Raw genomic sequence first — 22,051 nt, 5'->3', positions numbered from 1 at the left:
TCCCTATGAATATTGAATCAGTCAGTGTTGATCTCAAAAGTGCAAAGTAATCTTTACATTTAAAACGCCTCGTTTCTAGAACGACAGTGTAGAGAAAGGAAATTTGAAGACATTTAGTGAAAAAAAGAGCGTACTTTTTTTCATGTCTGTGCTGTTACCACCAATTTTGATTAATTACACCAACAGTATACTTGTAAAAAGTGCAAATACGTGTTGGAAACCAAATTCACAATAGAAAAACATAATCACTTAACCAAAGGGAGTAGTTTTTTCACAACAGCAATCAAAAACGATGAAATGTGTCTATCCTGTTACTATAGTTGCTATGGTTACAGTAACAGGATAGACAATTGTAGACAAAAACGTCGTTAATTTTTTTATCTTAACATGTAGGTGCAAAACGAATAAAATATTTCGTTGTTTGAACTCATCTTAAGGTTATAACGTCTTAATCTTCTTATTAAGAATTCGCAGGTGCAATACTGATATCGGTAACAGGATAGACAAAAAGGTAACAGGATAGACTTTTATATAGTGATATATCAGAAACGTACGTTCCTGTTACCAATGAAATACAGAGAAAAGTAAACTAACTTATGAGGAATTTACTTGATGTTGGGTTTATTTGAAAGGGTGAAAAAATGATGAACAATATGAATTGATATCTTAGACTTGCATTTATACTGGTGGTAATTTTTACAACCTTTGAAAACCAATTGTTAGAGGCATTTTTCAGTACAACCTGGAAAATGGACAAATAATCTATTATATTACAGAATGAATATATATTGAAGTTTATTCTCTTGAAAACCATCTAATTGACTACGTAAAACAAGCTTAACATTTTATCTAAACCTTTTCTTAATAACCCAAAATTTCTTTTGAAAATGGTAACAGGAGACAAAATAATGTACCACCGATCAAAAAATGTTTCAACATATTCTTGTTTGACATCATTAAGATTGCATCTTTTAATATGTTGTTCTTAAAGTACTGTTTGTTTTGATTTGCTTATGTAGAGGGTTGTTTGAATAAGAAACTTTTAATAATTTTTCAATTTCAAAATTCGACATTTTTTGAAAATGACCCATATATGTTTCTCGTTTTTTGATATAGATTAGACCGTTGGTTTTCCCCGTTTGAATGGTTTTACACTAGTAATTTTGGGGCCCTTTATAGCTTGTTGTTCAGTGTGAACCAAGGCTCCGTGTTGAAGGCCGTACATTGACCTATAATGGTTTACTTTTTTAAATTGTTATTTTGATGGAGAGTTGTCTCATTGGCACTCACACCACATCTTCCTATATCTATATAATATGAGCTGATTGGCCGTTACTAAACTATCTTTGTCACTGATTACATCCGATATGTTATGATCTTCGTTTCCACAAAACAGTCGTTTTATCCCCGATTGCGACAGAATTCGACTGAACTGTGTGCACTTTCAGATCGCTTGATTTCTTTGAAGCAGAATTAAAACAGGAATTTCACAAGATCAATAGAAGTAATCAGGGATTACAACCATTACACTTTATGTTACACTTATAGATCATAATTACGTACACCCAGAATGGTAAAATTGGCAACCATCTCTTTGAAAATTGTATAAAATTGGCCACCGAAGATCGGTGTCAAAATTTACCATTTTAGTAATCCACTATCCCTGCTTCGTTATCATCAAATGTGTTTAATAATTTAATTTCATAGTTTTTATGATAACGTGTGTCATTGTTGAAGCAGAAACCGCATCTGATAAAACCTGGTTACTGTTTCTTTTCAAATAAACTCAGTGGTTAGTTTTCTATTTAGTCGTTAGTTTATTGTATTTTTTTTATTTCTTTCTATTTTCTTTTAGCTATAGTTTTATTTGTTCTAGTTATTTTACTATCCATTTTGAGACATTCTTATTTTGTTCACCTTGTTAGTACTTATTGTTGCTTTCTGAATTCGAATTAAGGAAAGAAAAGCACCGGCACATGCATTTTAACTGTTTGTTTTTATATTGAATCGAATGGATGATTTTAAACTAAAACCCATGATAAATGAGAGAATTTCAATTTCCTTATTGTTATTCTAATATGACGTGCTTCTTTCGCTTTGTGAATAAAACCATGGTCTAAATCCAATAAAATTTGTTTGCACATGCGTAAATTGACAACTACAGAATAAAGAACTGAAAGTAAAACACTTCCAAACGATTAAATGATGCACATGTTGTTATTAATTCATTTATTATGACTGTAATGTGTTGCAATTCGAAATTGACATATTTGACCTAGAAACGACAACCGTTCATACTGGATGTTCAAAAATCCCCTTTTTAATACAATCACATTGCCAGTCGTATGCTTGTTAACAAACAAAAAAAGAAGTTTCATGAAAGCGCCTACACAAATGCTCTACACTTCGGACATAGAAATAACCTTAATTGTCCTAATCAGAATCGAAATAATTGATGCAAGCTATACTTTATTGTAATTCTAAGATGGGTAGGCATTATATTCGTGTTATTTTAGCTCTCACTATCGCTCAGGCAAAAATAATCGCAAACAGTATGCCTGCCAATGTTAAAACTTTAATAAAAGAGGGAAGAAAGATACCAAAGGGACAGTAAAACTCATAAATCTAAAACAAACTGACAACGCCATGGCTAAAAATGAAAAAGACAAACAGAAAAACAATAGAACACATGATACAACATAGAAAACTAAAGAATAAACAACACGAATCCCACCAAAAACTAGGAGTGATCTTAGGTGCTCCGGAAGGGTAATCAGATTCTGCTCCACATGTGGCACCCGTCGTGTTGCTTATGTGATGATAATTCCGGTATATAGTCTAATTCGGTAGGTCACATTCATGAAAAGGAAGGGGATTGTAGTTACGACGTAAGGAACAAATCACATATCATTTGTGAAACGGTTACAAAAATTTTTCTGAAACCGATATTATCAAGATGCTTGATTTCTTGATTGACAACATATTTGTTACGTTCGAAGGACGTGTTTTTTCAACAGACTGTCGGCATCCCAATGGGAACAAACTGTGCCCCTCTACTTGCTGACTTGTTTCTTTATTATTATGAGGCTGACTTCATGCAGGAACTTCTTAGGAAGAAAGATAAGAAGTTAGCAATATCCTTTAACTCTACTTTCCGCTATATAGATGACGTTCTTTCACTAAACAATTCAAAATTTGGTGACTATGTGGAACGCATCTATCCCATCGAATTGGAGATAAAGGATACTACAGATACAGTTAAGTCAGCTTCATATCTTTACTTACATCTAGAAATTGACAATGAGGGTCGGTTGAAGACAAAACTTTACGACAAAAGAGATGATTTCAGCTTTCCAATTGTGAACTTTCCATTTCTAAGTAGCAACATTCCAGCAGCACCTGCATACGGGGTATATATCTCTCAATTGATACGATATTCCCGTGCTTGCATTTCCTATCATGATTTTCTTGATAGAGAGTTCCAAATGGTGAAGTTGAAATCATCTCTTCGTAAATTTTACGGACGCCATTACGAGTTGGTTGACCGTTATGGAATAACCATTTTACAAATGATATCGGATATGTTCCTCACGTCGTAACTACAATCCCCTTCCCTTTCATGAATTTGACCTACCGAATTAGACTATTTACCGGATTTGTAATCACATAAGCAACACGACGGGTGCCGCATGTGGAGCAGGATCTGCTTACCCTTCCGGAGCACCTGAGATCACCCCTAGTTTTTGGTGGGGTTCGTGTTGTTTATTCTTAAGTTTTCTATGTTGTGTCATGTGTACTATTGTTTTTCTGTTTGTCTTTTTCATTTTTAGCCATGGCGTTGTCAGTTTGTTTTAGATTTATGAGTTTGACTGTCCCTTTGGTATCTTTAGTCCCTCTTTTACTCCATAACGGTCAACCAACTCGTGATGGCGTCCGTAAAATTTACGAAGGGATGATTTCAACTTCACCATTTGGAACTCTTGGTTTAATAGCTTCCTTGTGAGCAGCAACCCTCTATCAAGAAAATCATGATAGGAAATGCAAGCATGGGAATATCGTATCAATTGGGAGATATATACCCCGTATGCAGGTGCTGCTGGAATGTTGCTACTTAGAAATGGAAAGTTCACAATTGGAAAGCTGAAATCATCTCTTTTGTCGTAAAGTTTTGTTTTCAAACGACCCTTATTGTCAATTTCGAGATATTATAATATCTTACATCAATTATTTCTGAAACAAACCATTTCCCAGAAATAACATATCTAAGTTAAAACGTTACGCTCAAGAATGTTCATCCAAAACGGACTGCATACACATGTACGGGATACCTACAAAAAAAACCTGCTAAAACTAGATAGAAGGAAGAGCAACTGCAGTAGACACTACAAAGGTTTACAGTCTCCTTGAACTCACTAGCGACAACTTTTTTGACTTACATTTTTTGATACAAGTATATATGCGTCTGATCTGTATTTTATTTGCTCGGTTTTGGTTGAGATATTCTTACTTTGTATGAATTAATATGGTAGGTGATGTATGCAAAGCAGGAGACGCTAACAGTGTCTTGCTACTGTTGGTTACAACTTTAATCTGGATCTATCTAATCGATTTACATATATAAACTAATTTAGCCTTAATTTGCTTCTTTTTAATTTAAGAAGTGTCACGATACTCTTTAAAGTCTTCCTATATATAAGGACAACACACATTGTTTCATTTAACAAATCTTTATTTTCACCAGATTGAATCCTTGATGTTACGTTGTTCTTTGTATCATCATTTGTGATTGATGAAAGTATGTGCCGCTTCCCCATTGCAATCTGTCACCGAAGTCATCGTTTAAAAATACATACGCACAGCAGTCGTGCCACCACCCATTATAAGAAGCTGCACACATACAAGAGTTTTCCCGGTCATAGGTCGAAAAGTTTTTTCCATTGTTATAAGGCAGCCAGTTTCCTGCAATTTTCATAAGACATTTCAATTTCCTTTCTTCTGTGCATACAATTTTATAAAAGAAGAAATTGGCAAGCCATATAAATCAAATGTATGTGATTATGTAATGCACACAGTATAACAATGCAGCTCTTCACTTCTTTAAGGTAGCACTACAGTCAGAATTTTCTTACTCCAACCAACAGTCTTTAATCGGTATAAGGACATCATTCGTAAATATAGCTTAACATGCAGACTTCTTATGGGCGCACTACGTTTGCGCGCATTTGGGGATTAAAATATTTTACGTTTTTCAGGTAAAAATATAAATAAAAAATATATTAAGTTATAAATAACTATATTTTGTTTTGTATTTTCATATTAATCAATTGTTAATTTTAAAAATAGTTTGTTTATTAGTCAAATTATATACTGTTTATATTGAATTCTAAAAGCAAGTAAAAACTCCGTTATAGCTTAAGGTCAAGTTACAATATTATATGAATGAGTCATGAATGGGCTAGCCTATGTCACGGATTTTCTTAAAATTTTGCATACACATTTGACTTTATGAATTGTGTCTAAAAATCGAAAAATTTGCGGTTGTATCTCTTTTTTCCCTGCCTTATGAGACTTATACTAAAGGAAGGGGTACTGATACTTGTAAAAAATTGAACAAATTAATAGATAAATAAGCATTATTGCCTGTATTTTCCCTAAAAAATTACTGATTGAATGGAAATGGTGAATGTGTCAAAGAGACAACATACTAAGACTAACGGAAGGGGTACTGATACTTATAAATAATTGAACAAATTAATAGATAAATAAGCATTATTACCTGTATACCTGAGTTTACCTAAGTTTACCTGCCAAAAAAAATGCGCGCAAATGTAATGGAAAGCTGCGCGCAAACGTAATGATTTTTGCGCGCAAATGTAATGGTAATGCGCGCAAACGTAATGCACCGCTTCTTATACGTTCAGGTATTTCAATTCCAATTTTCTAGGGAAATATTCTTTATAATACACAAAGGTGTCAGTATTCACCTCAAAAACTAAAAAAAAACTTTGAATAGACTTATTAAGAAGGAATATAGTTACGATACTGTTATCAGGTCATTAAAGATTGCATATTTTAGCGTTAATATTGATTCACTTATAGGGTCTGTGCATCGGAACGAAACACATTTATTCAAAAAACAGTTGTTGGCATGACACGAGTAATGTTTTTCTCATATATGTTATGATGGTATGATACTTAAGGTACCAGTCTTGTATTACAACTCTAATTTCCGGTGCATGTCAAAACATGGAGGGAAACAAAATAGTGCATTTTTTTCTGATTTTTTTTCTGAACTCAATTTTTTCTGTTTGATTATAGGTTTATGCTGAATTGAAACATATATATAGACTTTAAAAAAAATCTTGCATCTTTTGGGGATATCAATCCAGGAAAGTGGAAGGATATCATGTTTACTGGAAGTGGTGCGGCCTAGTAAAAATAGCAAACAGAAAGTAGAAAAAAAATGTTTTGACTTCAGGATTGCGTAACTTTTTATTCTTCGTGGCAACACCCTCTTTTTTTTCGATTAAATCACAATTTCACATTAGTACATGCATGATATGAACATGAAATTTTTTTTCTATGTAGCATTTTTTATTTTTTTATTTTCAAAGATCAGCTGTTTAACATGTAAGCCTATGGAGCAGTCAATTACAAGACTGCAACCTGCATAGGGTAATTTTTTCATATGTTCACTGCAAGGAAGTAGTTCATGTGGACTTATGTGTGCCCAGAATGATAAAACATCATGATTTAAGAACTTTTTAAGAGAAAAAAATTATGGGGTATCAAGTTACACTGAAAAAACTGAAATTATGTAATAATTATGCATTTTCATACTAGACACCATTCAAAAGTATTAATAGATATAAAGCACAACAGTTTGAGGCAAATTGAGATTTTGATGGTATTACATACATGATTTTCAATTAAAAAGAACATAGAAAGATTTTTTTTCTCAATGAAATCTTCTTCTTATGATGCAATTTTTAGTAGCACAGTTTTATTCAAAATAAGAGCAAAGTTGAAGAGACAGCTACATACAAAAGTACTGTTTTTTCTTTAGGGTTATTATTTTCATGGCTCAATTGTTGACATTTAGGTAGAATATGTATAAAATGAACTTTTGGTGAAAAGATTTTCATAAAATGTTCATTTTTCATGAGTCTATACTTCATTTCCTGTCTGCGGCACTGCATGATTAATTGAAATTTCCATATTTGGGTTAAAAATTTGTTTAAAAGGTAGAATTTTTCTAAAACTATTCATCATGACATGGATTTTTGTGATTAGGTGTGACAAGTAATCAATATTCTAACCAAAAACACTCACATGAGTATTCATTTTGTTTTTTCTTGAATTTTATTTCAAATTTTATATGCATTGGTGGGTCAAGTACAGTCTAAAAACCATGATATAGTAGGCATGTATAAAGACCAGTATAGTCAAACAAGAGAAAGGTATGGTCTTTCTTGTGTCCAGATAGTTGTATTGTAGCAAATTCTTCAATATGAAAAAGTTTTGGGTAGTTTTTCAATTTTGACTTAAACAAGAGGCCCACTTGGGTAGATTTCATTGAAAAAAGGGGGAGGGGTAAACTATTGAATGTGGTTCATTTAAACAGGAGGAAAAAAATAAAAATAATAGATTAGAATACTTTTCTAGCTCCACAGTATCCAAATAATAGAAAAACATTCATGAAGATAGACTAGAATGAGATTTACAGATCATTTAGAAGACATGACTGATTTCCAAATTTTGCCTGTTTTCAGAAAGGGGTACTGCTTAAATAGTGGGGTTATTTTCATTAATATAGCCAAACAGTTCTAATAATGGCACTTTTTATGTTCAAATATGGCTACTTAATGAAACTAAGTAAATGAATTATTTTTTTAAGACATTTCATGAATGTTATAGGTACCAGTCTTGTATTACAACTCTAATTTCCGGTGCATGTCAAAACATGGAGGGAAACAAAATAGTGCATTTTTTTCTGATTTTTTTTCTGAACTCAATTTTTTCTGTTTGATTATAGGTTTATGCTGAATTGAAACATATATATAGACTTTAAAAAAAATCTTGCATCTTTTGGGGATATCAATCCAGGAAAGTGGAAGGATATCATGTTTACTGGAAGTGGTGCGGCCTAGTAAAAATAGCAAACAGAAAGTAGAAAAAAAATGTTTTGACTTCAGGATTGCGTAACTTTTTATTCTTCGTGGCAACACCCTCTTTTTTTTCGATTAAATCACAATTTCACATTAGTACATGCATGATATGAACATGAAATTTTTTTTCTATGTAGCATTTTTTATTTTTTTATTTTCAAAGATCAGCTGTTTAACATGTAAGCCTATGGAGCAGTCAATTACAAGACTGCAACCTGCATAGGGTAATTTTTTCATATGTTCACTGCAAGGAAGTAGTTCATGTGGACTTATGTGTGCCCAGAATGATAAAACATCATGATTTAAGAACTTTTTAAGAGAAAAAAATTATGGGGTATCAAGTTACACTGAAAAAACTGAAATTATGTAATAATTATGCATTTTCATACTAGACACCATTCAAAAGTATTAATAGATATAAAGCACAACAGTTTGAGGCAAATTGAGATTTTGATGGTATTACATACATGATTTTCAATTAAAAAGAACATAGAAAGATTTTTTTTCTCAATGAAATCTTCTTCTTATGATGCAATTTTTAGTAGCACAGTTTTATTCAAAATAAGAGCAAAGTTGAAGAGACAGCTACATACAAAAGTACTGTTTTTTCTTTAGGGTTATTATTTTCATGGCTCAATTGTTGACATTTAGGTAGAATATGTATAAAATGAACTTTTGGTGAAAAGATTTTCATAAAATGTTCATTTTTCATGAGTCTATACTTCATTTCCTGTCTGCGGCACTGCATGATTAATTGAAATTTCCATATTTGGGTTAAAAATTTGTTTAAAAGGTAGAATTTTTCTAAAACTATTCATCATGACATGGATTTTTGTGATTAGGTGTGACAAGTAATCAATATTCTAACCAAAAACACTCACATGAGTATTCATTTTGTTTTTTCTTGAATTTTATTTCAAATTTTATATGCATTGGTGGGTCAAGTACAGTCTAAAAACCATGATATAGTAGGCATGTATAAAGACCAGTATAGTCAAACAAGAGAAAGGTATGGTCTTTCTTGTGTCCAGATAGTTGTATTGTAGCAAATTCTTCAATATGAAAAAGTTTTGGGTAGTTTTTCAATTTTGACTTAAACAAGAGGCCCACTTGGGTAGATTTCATTGAAAAAAGGGGGAGGGGTAAACTATTGAATGTGGTTCATTTAAACAGGAGGAAAAAAATAAAAATAATAGATTAGAATACTTTTCTAGCTCCACAGTATCCAAATAATAGAAAAACATTCATGAAGATAGACTAGAATGAGATTTACAGATCATTTAGAAGACATGACTGATTTCCAAATTTTGCCTGTTTTCAGAAAGGGGTACTGCTTAAATAGTGGGGTTATTTTCATTAATATAGCCAAACAGTTCTAATAATGGCACTTTTTATGTTCAAATATGGCTACTTAATGAAACTAAGTAAATGAATTATTTTTTTAAGACATTTCATGAATGTTATAGGTACCAGTCTTGTATTACAACTCTAATTTCCGGTGCATGTCAAAACATGGAGGGAAACAAAATAGTGCATTTTTTTCTGATTTTTTTTCTGAACTCAATTTTTTCTGTTTGATTATAGGTTTATGCTGAATTGAAACATATATATAGACTTTAAAAAAAATCTTGCATCTTTTGGGGATATCAATCCAGGAAAGTGGAAGGATATCATGTTTACTGGAAGTGGTGCGGCCTAGTAAAAATAGCAAACAGAAAGTAGAAAAAAAATGTTTTGACTTCAGGATTGCGTAACTTTTTATTCTTCGTGGCAACACCCTCTTTTTTTTCGATTAAATCACAATTTCACATTAGTACATGCATGATATGAACATGAAATTTTTTTTCTATGTAGCATTTTTTATTTTTTTATTTTCAAAGATCAGCTGTTTAACATGTAAGCCTATGGAGCAGTCAATTACAAGACTGCAACCTTAACCCCTTACGGGAAGGATTGTGCCTGATGGTCATATGATGAAATCATAATCTTTCAGTCAGTTTAACTGAAGTATGGAGCTGGCATGTCAGTTAACTGCTAGTAGTCTGTTGTTATTTATGTATTATTGTCATTTTGTTTATTTTCTTTGGTTACATCTTCTGACATCAGACTCGGACTTCTCTTAAACTGAATTTTAATGTGTGTATCGGTTTGCGTTTACTTTTCTACATTGGCTGTATTTATAGGGTGAGGGTTGAGATCTCACAAACATGTTTAACCCCGCCGCATTTTTGCGACTGTCCTAAGTCAGGAGCCTGTGGTCTTTGTTAGTCTTGTATTATTTTAATTTTAGTTTCTTGTGTACAATTCGGAAATTAGTATGGCGTTCATTATCACTGAACTAGTATATATTTGTTTAGGGGCCAGCTTAAGGACGCCTCCGGGTGCGGGAATTTCTCGCTACATTGAAGACCGGTTGGTGACCTTCTGCTGTTGTTTTTTCTATGGTCGGGTTGTTGTTTCTTTGACACATTCCCCATTTCCATTCTCAATTTTATTTAAACATTAATTTCTTCAAAACTACTCGATGGATTTCTAAACGTGCACTAAGGAATTTGGGTTGCTGTTTCACACTCATTTCTTGTATTATGCACAAATCAAAATAGGTCTCAACATTTTTAAGTATACAACAGATACAGTTAAGTCTGCCTTATCTTGACTAACATGTAGCAATTGCAAATGAATGTCGATTGAAAACAAAATCATTTAGTCTTAGATGCATGATTTTTGTTATGTTAATTGTGAGTACTATCAGATCTGTACTTAGTGTTTGGTTGTTGGGATATACAAGTAGCAGGCCACGTGCAATTCAACTCTGTATTTTTGTAAGATGTAATTCTATTTGTATCAATCTAATGAGTTTAGCCTTTTCAACTGTTTTTTTCTAGTTCGTTGTTGTGTTGTATTGTAAATATATATATATATAAACGAGTCTAAATTGGAAACTACGTTCAAACCTATGATTGCGTTGGATAAAAACCGCAATTTTTATACGTGTGCATGTCAAACAAATTTCGTTGTAGAAGGGTCTAAAAACAGCACAAACAACATATTCCAAAAGACAAACAAAGTGAAAAAGTATATTTAAACAAAACGCATTTGACTAACAGGTCGAACAACTGATGTTCTTTAACCCTGCTGACTGCCATTGCCGACTGCCAAATAAAATTGATCACAAGATGTAACAAACTGGATCTTAATATAAATTTAATACGTCACAGAAAAAAAAAATTGTTAACTTGTGGCCACGATGTTGCACCACAAACATTCGGTGTCAATATTTCTTTAGTACACCAGATCTAGATTTCGACAATATATGTCTCTTTAGTGATGTTAGGGATCGAAACGGTATTTGGAAGGCCATATAATTTACTCTCAATTTAAGATTGACTCTTGAATTTAAGAGTCAATATAGGATGAACGGATCATATAAACCGGAGGGAAAATATGATACATGCCCAAACAAAAAATATATATAAACGAGTCTAAATTGAAAACTACGTTCAAACCTATGATTGCATTGGATAAAAACCGCAATTTTTATACGTGTGCATGTCAAAGAAATTTCGTTGTAGAAGGGTCTAAAAACAGCACAAACAACATTTTCCAAAAGACCAACAAAGTGAAAAAGTATATTTAAAACAAAACGCATTTGACTAACAGGTCGAACAACTGATGTTCTTTAACCCTGCTGACTGCCATTGGCGACTGCCAAATAAAATTGATCACAAGATGTAACAAACTGGATCTTAATATAAATTTAATACGTCACAGAAAAAAAAATTGTTAACTTGTGGCCACGATGTTGCACCACAAACATTCGGTGTCAATATTTCTTTAGTACACCAGATCTAGTATTTCCTATCATGATTTCGGTTATTTTTTTTACACAAATCAGGCTGTTATTTTTCTTTTTCAAATTTTTTGACATTCGTCATTTCGAGGACTTATGTAGCTTTTTAGGCGGTATGTGTTTTTCCTTTTTGTTAAAGGATGTACGGTGACATATAGTCCTTAACTTCCTCGTCATTTAGTCTCTGATGGAATTTGTCTCAATAGCAATCATACCACTTATTTTTTTTTGTTAAGGGTTAGGAATCAATTAATAACAGCAAGACTGTAACTGCATTTACCCCGTATAATCAGTAAAGCATGTTTTAAAACAAACATCATGATGGATGTAACAATATATGGTATAGTTTGTATAAAAAAAGGTTTGTAAAAATGTGATATTATTTTTTCAGAAAGGCCAATGCAATAGGCTGGTCTAGTTACTTTGGATTGCGTCCTTTATGATATTTGTATCATATGCCTTGGACTTACATATAGGAACAGGTGTGGATCCAGCCATTTTAAAAAGGGGGTCCCAACCCAAAGTAAAGGGGGGGGGGGGGTTCCAACTAAATGCTCCCATTCAAATGCATTGATCGACAAAAAGGAGTCCCCCCTCGGATCCGCCACTGATAAAGGAGTCCAATCTGACCTACCTAAATTTCCGCTGTGTCCATTTCTGACTGTTAAAGTATATCGTAATGTTGCATCAGCCACTTCAAATGTACTGTATTCTATATAATAGTTATTGCCGTTGCTATAGACCAGTTCCACCCGCAGTTTAAATGACCCTTTGCTTGTTAGCATGTGTAAGTATTTGTTTCCTGGATAAAGAAAAATAAGCGGATACACGAACAGAAGTCATACTTAAAAACGCTTTTCGGAAGGTATTTAAAAAAAGAGAAAAATATAAAACTTATCCCATCATTATCTTTAATAAGCTGTACTTAATAAACTTACAAATCATTACAGTAAGATACCTCGAAGGAAATAAATGGATTTTACCACATGCAATTCGAAAATCTTATATACTATATATGTAACACTTAGAAACGTGCGTGTCCTCCCCCGTAACGTGTCCGATTCCCTCAAACGTGTCCATATAGACTTCTCTGAACTGCAAAACATGTCTAAAATTAGCAAATACAATATATTATAAGTATCCATTTCGTAAAATATGAAGAGTAAGCATGGAAAAATATCCAATTGTTCAACATATTTGAAGAAATTAAACAAAAGCTCGGTTATTAGACTTTTGACGATGTGAATTTAAGCATGGATGTAATTTGGGTACTCCTCATTACAGAACCATGGATAGTTTGGAGGTTGATACAAACATTTTTTATGACTCAATATGGCTTAAAAATAAAATTGGTGTACCTATACAATAAAGAAGGATAGTGCTACAAAATAAACATAGTATGGACATTTTTTTTCTTGATCATAAAAAAACGTAGGTGAAAAAACTGTCAAAATGGGTACCGTCACGTTATACAAACAATATACATCCAAGTAGAAATTCCATATGATACTGGATTATAATAAACTCACTAAAGTGGAACATTCGGTGGAATTAAACAATTATATCATGCTTACAAGGGGTGTTTGCCAAAAATACCGGTTTCGAGGTAATCAAATTTCCCTCGCCTATCGGCTCTGGAAATTTGTACCTCTCAACCGGTATTTTTGGCAAATACCCCTTGTAAGCATGATATATTTGTATAAAATACTCTATCCGACTGGACGCTTGTAACGTCACGATCATCAATGCGTTGCGGCTCGCGAAATTTAACATTCTCTCGACTGGTATTTTTATTTTTCGCAAGTACCCCTCATTAACACAATATATCTGTTTAACATTACATTCCCAAAAAATGTGGAAAATATTTTCATTAATTTTTGAACAAAAAATACAAAGTTCAGTGTCTTTTAATTTACATTTCAATAAAAATGAATTACATGGTAGAATCCTATGAACAATCTTCTATTGAAAGTTTTGCAAAAAAGAGTTTCTGGTTATAATGAAGGTATGGAATAAAAAGCATTCCAATCCTCAATCTGCATATTTAAATCTCTTTCCCCTTTTTCACGAGAAGATAAAGATATCACTTTATTATCCTCCAAAAATAATTTTAGTTCCTTTTTAACTTTATTTATTATTCATTTTCAAAAAATTTCAGTTTTAAACTATTATTATACTTTTTCATCTCTTTGGAATCGCACTTAAAATACTAAAAAATTCTACAAAATTAGCATTGGTATCATACTTTTTTTAAAATTCATCATATGAGAATAATGTATTATTATCTGACATAAGATCATTAATGAAGAATATATACTATTTTCATCATATTTGAACCTCAAAATCTTTCAAACCATTTTGATGTTCGGATTCAGTCATATGGACTGGGTACAAATTTCAGTATTTTTTTTCAGCTTTAAGCTTATTTTTCAACTTGGAAAAATTCACCAGGATATCATGCCAAAATGGATAAGCATTTTCTGCTAAATAAAGTAAACCTTCTTGACTGAAGTGTAAAATTTATTAAACAATTATATCATGCTTACAAGGGGTATTTGCCAAAAATACCCCTTGTAATTCAAAATCGAATAAAAGTAAAAGTCCTGGAATGTCGTCTTCTTCCATCTTTTCCATCAGATCATAAAAAATTTGTAAGGGTTCCGCGGAACCCAGTGTCTCGCCTACTTTTGCTGAAAATCACAGGCTCAACAAAAAAGAGGAAAAAAATCAATAAAATTTTTCCTCTTGATACTATCTTTCGATTGTAAGAAGCTTCTGTCCAAGTTTGGTAAAAATCCAGGTATAGTTTATGAATCTAATAAATGTTTAAAAACTTTAACTGCAGAAATTTCCTTCTAAATACTAGCTGTAAATCATAAACAAGCTTCTGTCTAAGTTTGGTACACATTAAAAGTAGTATAAGAAAGTTATTATTTTTTTTAAAAATTTAACCACAGTGTGAATGTGTTGTTTCTTGGCAGAAAATCTAAGTCCATTTAAAAGTAAAATACGGAAAAAACGAATTTATTTTTTTACACAATTTACTTCTGTATATTATCTTTTGATCATAAACAAGCTTCTGTCCATGTTTGGTATAAACCCAGGATAATTTAAGAAAGTTATTTAAATTTTAAAAACTTTAACCACTGAGTGAATGTAATGTTTCCCCGCAGAAAAAAACTAAGTCCATTTATAAGTAAAATATAGAAAAAATTGAACTTTATTTTTACAGTTTACTTCTGGATACTATCTTATGATCATAAACAAGCTTCTGTCCATGTTGGAATTAATCCAGTTTAGTTTAAGAAAGTTATTAAAAGTTCAAAAACTTTAACCACAGAGTGAATATTTGTTGACGCCGCCGACGACACCGACGACGACGGAATGTAGGATCGCTTAGTCTCGCTTTTTCGACAAAAGTCGAAGGCTCGACAATAAATCGCCAATATACCTACCTTTAAGAAAACCTTTTTGTGTTTGAATAATTGTGTTTACCAAGACCTTTTTGAATATATTTGCTAGACTGGCTGTAGCTATGTTATAGTCTACACACAGCAGTGTGATAGGTCGCCAGTTCTTTAGATAAAACTTTGACTTACCCTTGTTTGGTATACAGGTAATGAGTCCCTGTCTTTAAGTGATAGAAAACTTTCCATATTCTAAAGCCTCATTTAAACATCTTACTAGTGGTAATTTAATATCATTCCAAATTTTTTTTATAAACTCAACAGTGAATTCATTTATACCAGATGCTTTAGAGTTCTTCATATGTTTAAGAGAAGACAGACATTCTTGTGCTGATATTTTTTTTTGTTTTTCCCTCGCGGGGATTCGAACCCATGCTGGGCTTATATATATACATATTTGTAATTCACTACTACTTTACGCTTAACTCAAAAGATCTTAAAACAACTTTTATCAAATTGAAAAAAAAGAGAATTCTTAACAATACCTACCCAACCAAAATTCATTTCGAAGATCACCAAACCCATTTTCATACTCTAACCAGTTCCTTTGAAAATTTTCACTTCCGTCTACTCTTCGTTGAATAATCTAAACATACATTTGTCTTATCATGATACACAATAATATTAACTATTTAACCATCTTCAAAAACAAATAAAACTTGTCATTTTTTATTTAATGGTACATTTATTTTTACAATAGAATGTATTTATCGTATGTCTGTTTTCCCAGTCTACCGGTCTTGCTCTTACCCCCTGGCGCCACATACTCAGCGGAGAAGCAGCATATGCCAGTTTTACAGTCTTTGGAATGAGTGCTCTATGGGAGCATCAGATGCACATATCGATATTTCGTGACTGTAATTTTCACAATATGCACTTTTCATTTGTATATGCAGCTTCGTGAAAGCACATTGATCAATTATCTTCAGTACTGTAATCAGTTATTTTAAATCTCGCGTTTCTCATCCAGATCTTTTTTGGAGACGACATTCTGCTTATGCTGACAGTTAATGAATATACATGTACGTGTGTGATGACCACGTATATTATCCATTTGTCGTAGCGGATCACTGTCATGAGCAAGGAAACGATTGTCACTTATTTGGAAAACACATTCAGGAACATCTGCACGCACCAAAGCGTTTGATAAGGCTCATGTTTCGAGAACTTAATATATAATATCTACTGTTTCAGATTCGGTTCTTTCCCTTTTTTCTATGTTTCTGTACATTATTATCTTTGCTTGTTGTCGTTTTTTTTTAATTGGCATGTTTTCTGTTGTGAAATTTGTGAGCACTATTTTATAATAAAAACCTAGTTTTATGCTTTGAAATAAGCACCGTTAAAATATATGTAAGTTTTAATGTCAAACAAGTTTATGGAATGCTGAGGTTCTTGTTTAAATTGTATGTGTACATTTTTATGCCTTCAGTGGAGTATCCAGAAAATTTCAGAAGTAAAAAAGGGGGAAGTATATGTCTGTGACTGCACTTAATGGGAGCCCGCTCCATTCATGCTTTAGTGATTCCATATCTGACTAATTAATCAGAATTTTCGCCTAAAAGAGAGACCCGGGATCCTCGCCTCCTTCCTTGATCTGCATGTGCCATTAACCCCGTACGTGTTTTTTTAGTTTAATAAAGTAATTATTAACGAACACATCTCTTTTAATAAGTAGTTAATTGACACACGTAACTGGATGCTTCGTAATCAAAGCAAATCATAAAAAAATCTTTCTCCCAAAAATACCAATTTTGATTTTTTGTAACTGTAATTTTTTAAGAGTTACCCGCCATCTCTATTCAATGGTTTCAAAGATTACTATTTCTGAGAAGATTTGGACGTTTTCTACTATTCATCTATTATATTTATATATTTCTTTTTTGATTATTTGTTAACAATACCGTCCAACCGCCGTTCGTCATGTTGCAAAACACCTGTAGCCCCTCTGCAGTCTTAGATGGGTATATTGTATAAACTCCACTGTCTAAATGTGTGTGGTTTTTTTTTAAGGTAGTACAATCGTCTTCCAGAAATTCTAAAATTAAATAAAATACTTGTTAAGGACTGTGAGTTTCTAAATCAGTAATAGGTATATGGTAGGAGTTTCTAAATCAGTTATAAGTATATGATATGATTACAACGAACAAATATTACATCGTAATCAAATACTAAAAGGAATATATATTTGTATTTATCATAATATTAATATATACTTATAAAAAACAATAGTATAATTGTACCCAATGGACTGAAATTGGTTTCTTGGGGTGATACAGCATGCGATACGGATTTTGCCATGTATTATTATATATATATCATATATAAGAAATAGATTTGTATGTCATGTGCTGCTATTTATAGGCACTTATATATAAAAGAGCGATATAGATATTCTGTAAAAACGAAAATTGTAAAACAAGGGAAAAAATTAACCGTTTAAAGCTGATTGTACGATACACGTTACATGCTCATTGATAAAGGTTGAAAAGTTACCTATTTATGAATACATAAACGCCATTTGATTCTTGTAGATAATTGTCATAGTGATTGTTGTCAAAACTAAAGGGGCATTAGCTGTCAGATCCATATTCACCATATTGACTCAAATTTAAAAAAAATGAATAACCTACTAAAACGTATAATCGTTTCATGAATGGAAGTGTTTTAATGTACCAGTAAAGTGTGTGTACTGTAGAATACCGATGGTATATGATTTCATATCAACAAAAAAGAAAATGTAAAAAAAAACCACCCAGGCATGTTCAATCGAATAAGCACGATCTGTCTAAGTCTTAATTTTTCGGCTGTAAAATTGCGGGAAATTAGTATCTCTAAAGGATTGCATTCTTTTACCTTTGGCACCTTTTTTTCTTTCAAAAACATTAAAAAAATATGGATTTTGTAAGATTTTCAAACAAGGATTTTTAATTTCCATGCAATAATGAAAAGAAAAGTAAGGGTTAGCGGATTAAGACAATATAGATAAAAGCAGAGGATTCTGAATACTTGAAAAAAAGATAAGAAAAAACAGGAGCAAACTTTGATAAAAATTTGTGTTACCTTGTTCTTTGACGCAAAATTCGCTTCCATTCATTGTCTCTTCGCATATTTCTGCAGGTTTACAGGGATTGTTCAGACATGTGTCATACATGGGGTTCTGATATGAAAAATGATAGATATATTTACAACAGTACAAATTCGTATCTCAGCTAGTTTTGCAACCGTTTTTTTTAATTACGAATGACACTGGTGAGTCCTTGTAAAGGAAAACCATTAACATCAAGTATAGTTGTAACCGTCCGCACCATTTCATGGATTCTGTTTTTCAGTTAAATTAAAGAAATAGTTTTTATACCCCCGCTTTAAAAAAGGGGGGTATACTGTTTTACCTCTGTCTGTCCTTCCGTCAGTCCGTCAGTCAGTCCGTCCGTCCCATGAATATTTTTCGTCGCATTTTTCTCAGGAACTACAAAACAAGGATTTCTGAAATTTGGTTTCAGGGTTTATCTAAGTCAGGTATACCGTGTGATGCGTTTTTAGATTCATCACTCGACAACTTCCTGTTTACCGAACACTTGCATATTTTTACACTATTTATATTATCCAATTGCGGCGGGGGTATCATCAGTGAGCAGTAGCTCGCGGTTTCACTTGTTGTTTTTCTTTTATTATATTTTCAATATACTCATATAAAATTGAGAATGGAAATGGGGAATGTGTCAAAGAGACAACAACCCGACCATAAAAAAAACCCACAACAGCAGAAGGTCACCAACAGGTCTTCAATGTAGCGAGAAATTCCTGCACCGGAGTCGTCCTTCAGCTGGCCCCTTAACAAATATATACTAGTTCAGTGATAATGAACGCCATACTAATTTCCAAATTGTACACAAGAGACTAAAATTAAAACAATACAATACTAACAAAGGCCAGAGGCTCCTGGATAAATTGAAAGTTCTAACATGTACACTACTGAAATACAGGATTCCGAGTGAACCATCGCTAACTGAATTTATTAAAGAAACAAATTAAAACCACTAAAATATTCCGATTTTGTTTAAGCTAACTTAAGTTGAAATAGATGTTATTAAAATACATAATTATTTCAAGGCATATATCATGTGTTTCCTCTTTTTTATACCATTTTGACTACTTGTCTGTCTGTAACAGACTTTGAACATTGTTTGTTCACCGAAACTATACTATATTAGTGCAATAATTTGTATCTACATGGATTTGGCTTTTTTTCACAAGTAACGTGACTTTGGAAAGACACCAATTGGCATAAAAAAGAAGAAATACTTTCAAAGCAAATTTTTTTTAGAATTGTCGACCTTTTTATTTCATATGAGTCAAATATTGACACTGCGAATGCAATATTCAAGTGAAATTCGTTATTGTCTTTTCGATGTGTAAATTTCTTAAATGCCTGAATGGGAAAGGGTTAACATTTTTTTTATCTATATGCATTGGCAAAGATGTAGTTTTTTCTACCTTTAAAATTTACAAAACTACAAAAAATTTAACCCTTTTTTAACTCAGAAAGACAAGTCGAGTCATTCTGTTGTTAACATTTCTATTTCCAAGTTAAAATCTCATAGTTTGAACTGATATCTGTCAATTGAAAAGTAAAAACACATCAAGTTGAAAGTGAGAAACATCGAGTTGGAAGTGGATAATGGTCAACACTAACAAAAATAAATCCATTAATGGAACTAACATCTTGAAATTTCAACAATTATGAAATGTCAAAATTAAAAGAAGAATCATTAAAAATAGAATGTCCTTATTAGTATTTAGTATAATATCTATATTTCAATGCGCAATTTGTTTTTCTGCTTTTTCTTTTGTTAACAAATAACAATGCATATATATACGTTTACTTTACTTATTCCTCCCTTATTTTTATTAACTTTGTATTCACATTGTATCATAGAAAAAATATTCGTTCAGTTTTTGTTCATTTGTGTTACGACGTCTTTAGATTTAGTTAAGCCATTTCAATTGATATTTTATAGTATGTCTATAAATAAAGGCAGTATACCGCTGTTCAAAACTCATAAATCCATGGACAAAAACAAAATCGGGATAACAAACTAAAACCGAGGGAAACGCATTAAATATAAGAGGAGAACAACGTCACAACACCGAAACGGACCAAGCATCAGACAAAATACCACAAGAATAACAAATATAACATCAAAACCAAATACATGAATTTGGGATAAACAAGTACCGTGCCACGTCTTATCTTAATATCTCAAAAATAAGAGAAAACAAACGACACAACGTTAAAATGCAACACACACAGAAACGAACAATAATATAACAATGGCCATCTTCCTGACTTGGTACAGGGCATTTTTAAAGGGGTATAAAAATGGTGGGTTGAACCTGGTGTTGTGGCATGCCAAACCTCGCAAGTTAATGGCAAAGTTAAATATAACATTGAAATGACAACATAATATTTCAGGACTACAATACAAATAAATAGGAGAACATATTAGACTAAGAAACACATGATTAATAGATAACAAAAAGCATCTGTGTTGTGATGCAACACTACTTCTTCAGATTTGGTACCATTGAAACGTCTTAAACAGCTGCAATTGCATGCATCTGTTCGAAGTCAGGAATATAATGTTTAGTAAATGTCGTCTGGTGATGTGGTTCATAAGTGTTTCTCTTTTTTTTATTATGAATATATATATATTAAACTTTTGATTTTTCTTGTTTGAATGGTTTTACACTAGTAATGCTTTGGTGCCCTTAATAGCTTGCTGTTCGGTGTGAGCCAAGTTGAAGGCCGAACTATGACCTATATCAGTTTACATTTTCACAAATAGTGACTGAGATGGCGAGTTATCTCATTGACCCACATCTTCCTATGTCTATATAAAACTTTAATTAATATGCTCCTACAAGTCTTTGCATTTTGGAATATCTATATATACAATGTGTAGAACTCTTCCACAGATGTCTTATATCGCTAACAAATAGCACTTTTAATATTATATTTACCCCTCTGTAACGACCGACTTCCACATAAATAAACCCAACCTCGTTCAAGAAGTTACTTGAAGAGACAAATGTTGGTTGATAGTTCAGGTCGCATCGTAAAATACGTCGGTTATAGTTGTAAGAATGACATCTTGGTATCCGTATACATTTGTCAAAACACGCCCTTGGGGATATATTTTCAATTGTACGAATCCTGTATCCATTGAGTTTTGTGTCAGTCTTGTCTGGGTTTACATGAAAAATTCCAGATTTGCATTGGTCTGTGAACACTAGAAGCATGTCAGCTAAAAGTAGCAACAATTGTCCAATACCTAATAACATGTTGTTAGAGAGATTTTATATCGTCCATATTCTTAAAACAATATTTTCAAAATTATGAATGCTACAATGTGTGTTTCAAGCTTTAAAACCTTTCATCGATTTTTGAAATTGATTTTTGTCAACATGCATGTGATAATTTTTTTGCAAAATACTTCAGAGTATCGTTGTCACAATTATCCAACCGAGAATGCATAACTGTATAATTGTAATCATAATACTAC

General features: G+C 32.3%; 1 protein-coding gene across 1 annotated transcript; it reads right to left on the bottom strand.

Moving 5' to 3' along the window:
• Positions 1–4,712: 4,712 nt before the first annotated feature.
• LOC134713710 (ficolin-1-A-like) lies at positions 4,713–21,863 on the bottom strand. Its single transcript, XM_063575000.1, has 6 exons — positions 21,510–21,863; positions 18,549–18,645; positions 17,390–17,523; positions 15,975–16,071; positions 12,653–12,820; positions 4,713–4,959 (listed from the first exon to the last, which is right to left on the bottom strand). The coding sequence occupies exons 1-6, from the start codon at positions 21,828–21,830 to the stop codon at positions 4,757–4,759; spliced, it is 1,020 nt and encodes a 339-aa protein (XP_063431070.1). The 5' UTR covers positions 21,831–21,863; the 3' UTR covers positions 4,713–4,756.
• Positions 21,864–22,051: the final 188 nt, after the last annotated feature.

This window comes from Mytilus trossulus, chromosome 4 (assembly GCF_036588685.1).
Source record: "Mytilus trossulus isolate FHL-02 chromosome 4, PNRI_Mtr1.1.1.hap1, whole genome shotgun sequence".
NCBI classification, from domain to species: Eukaryota; Metazoa; Mollusca; class Bivalvia; order Mytilida; family Mytilidae; genus Mytilus; species Mytilus trossulus.
The sequence above is the reverse complement of the archived record's forward strand: the minus strand, read 5'-3'. Positions and strand labels throughout refer to the sequence as shown.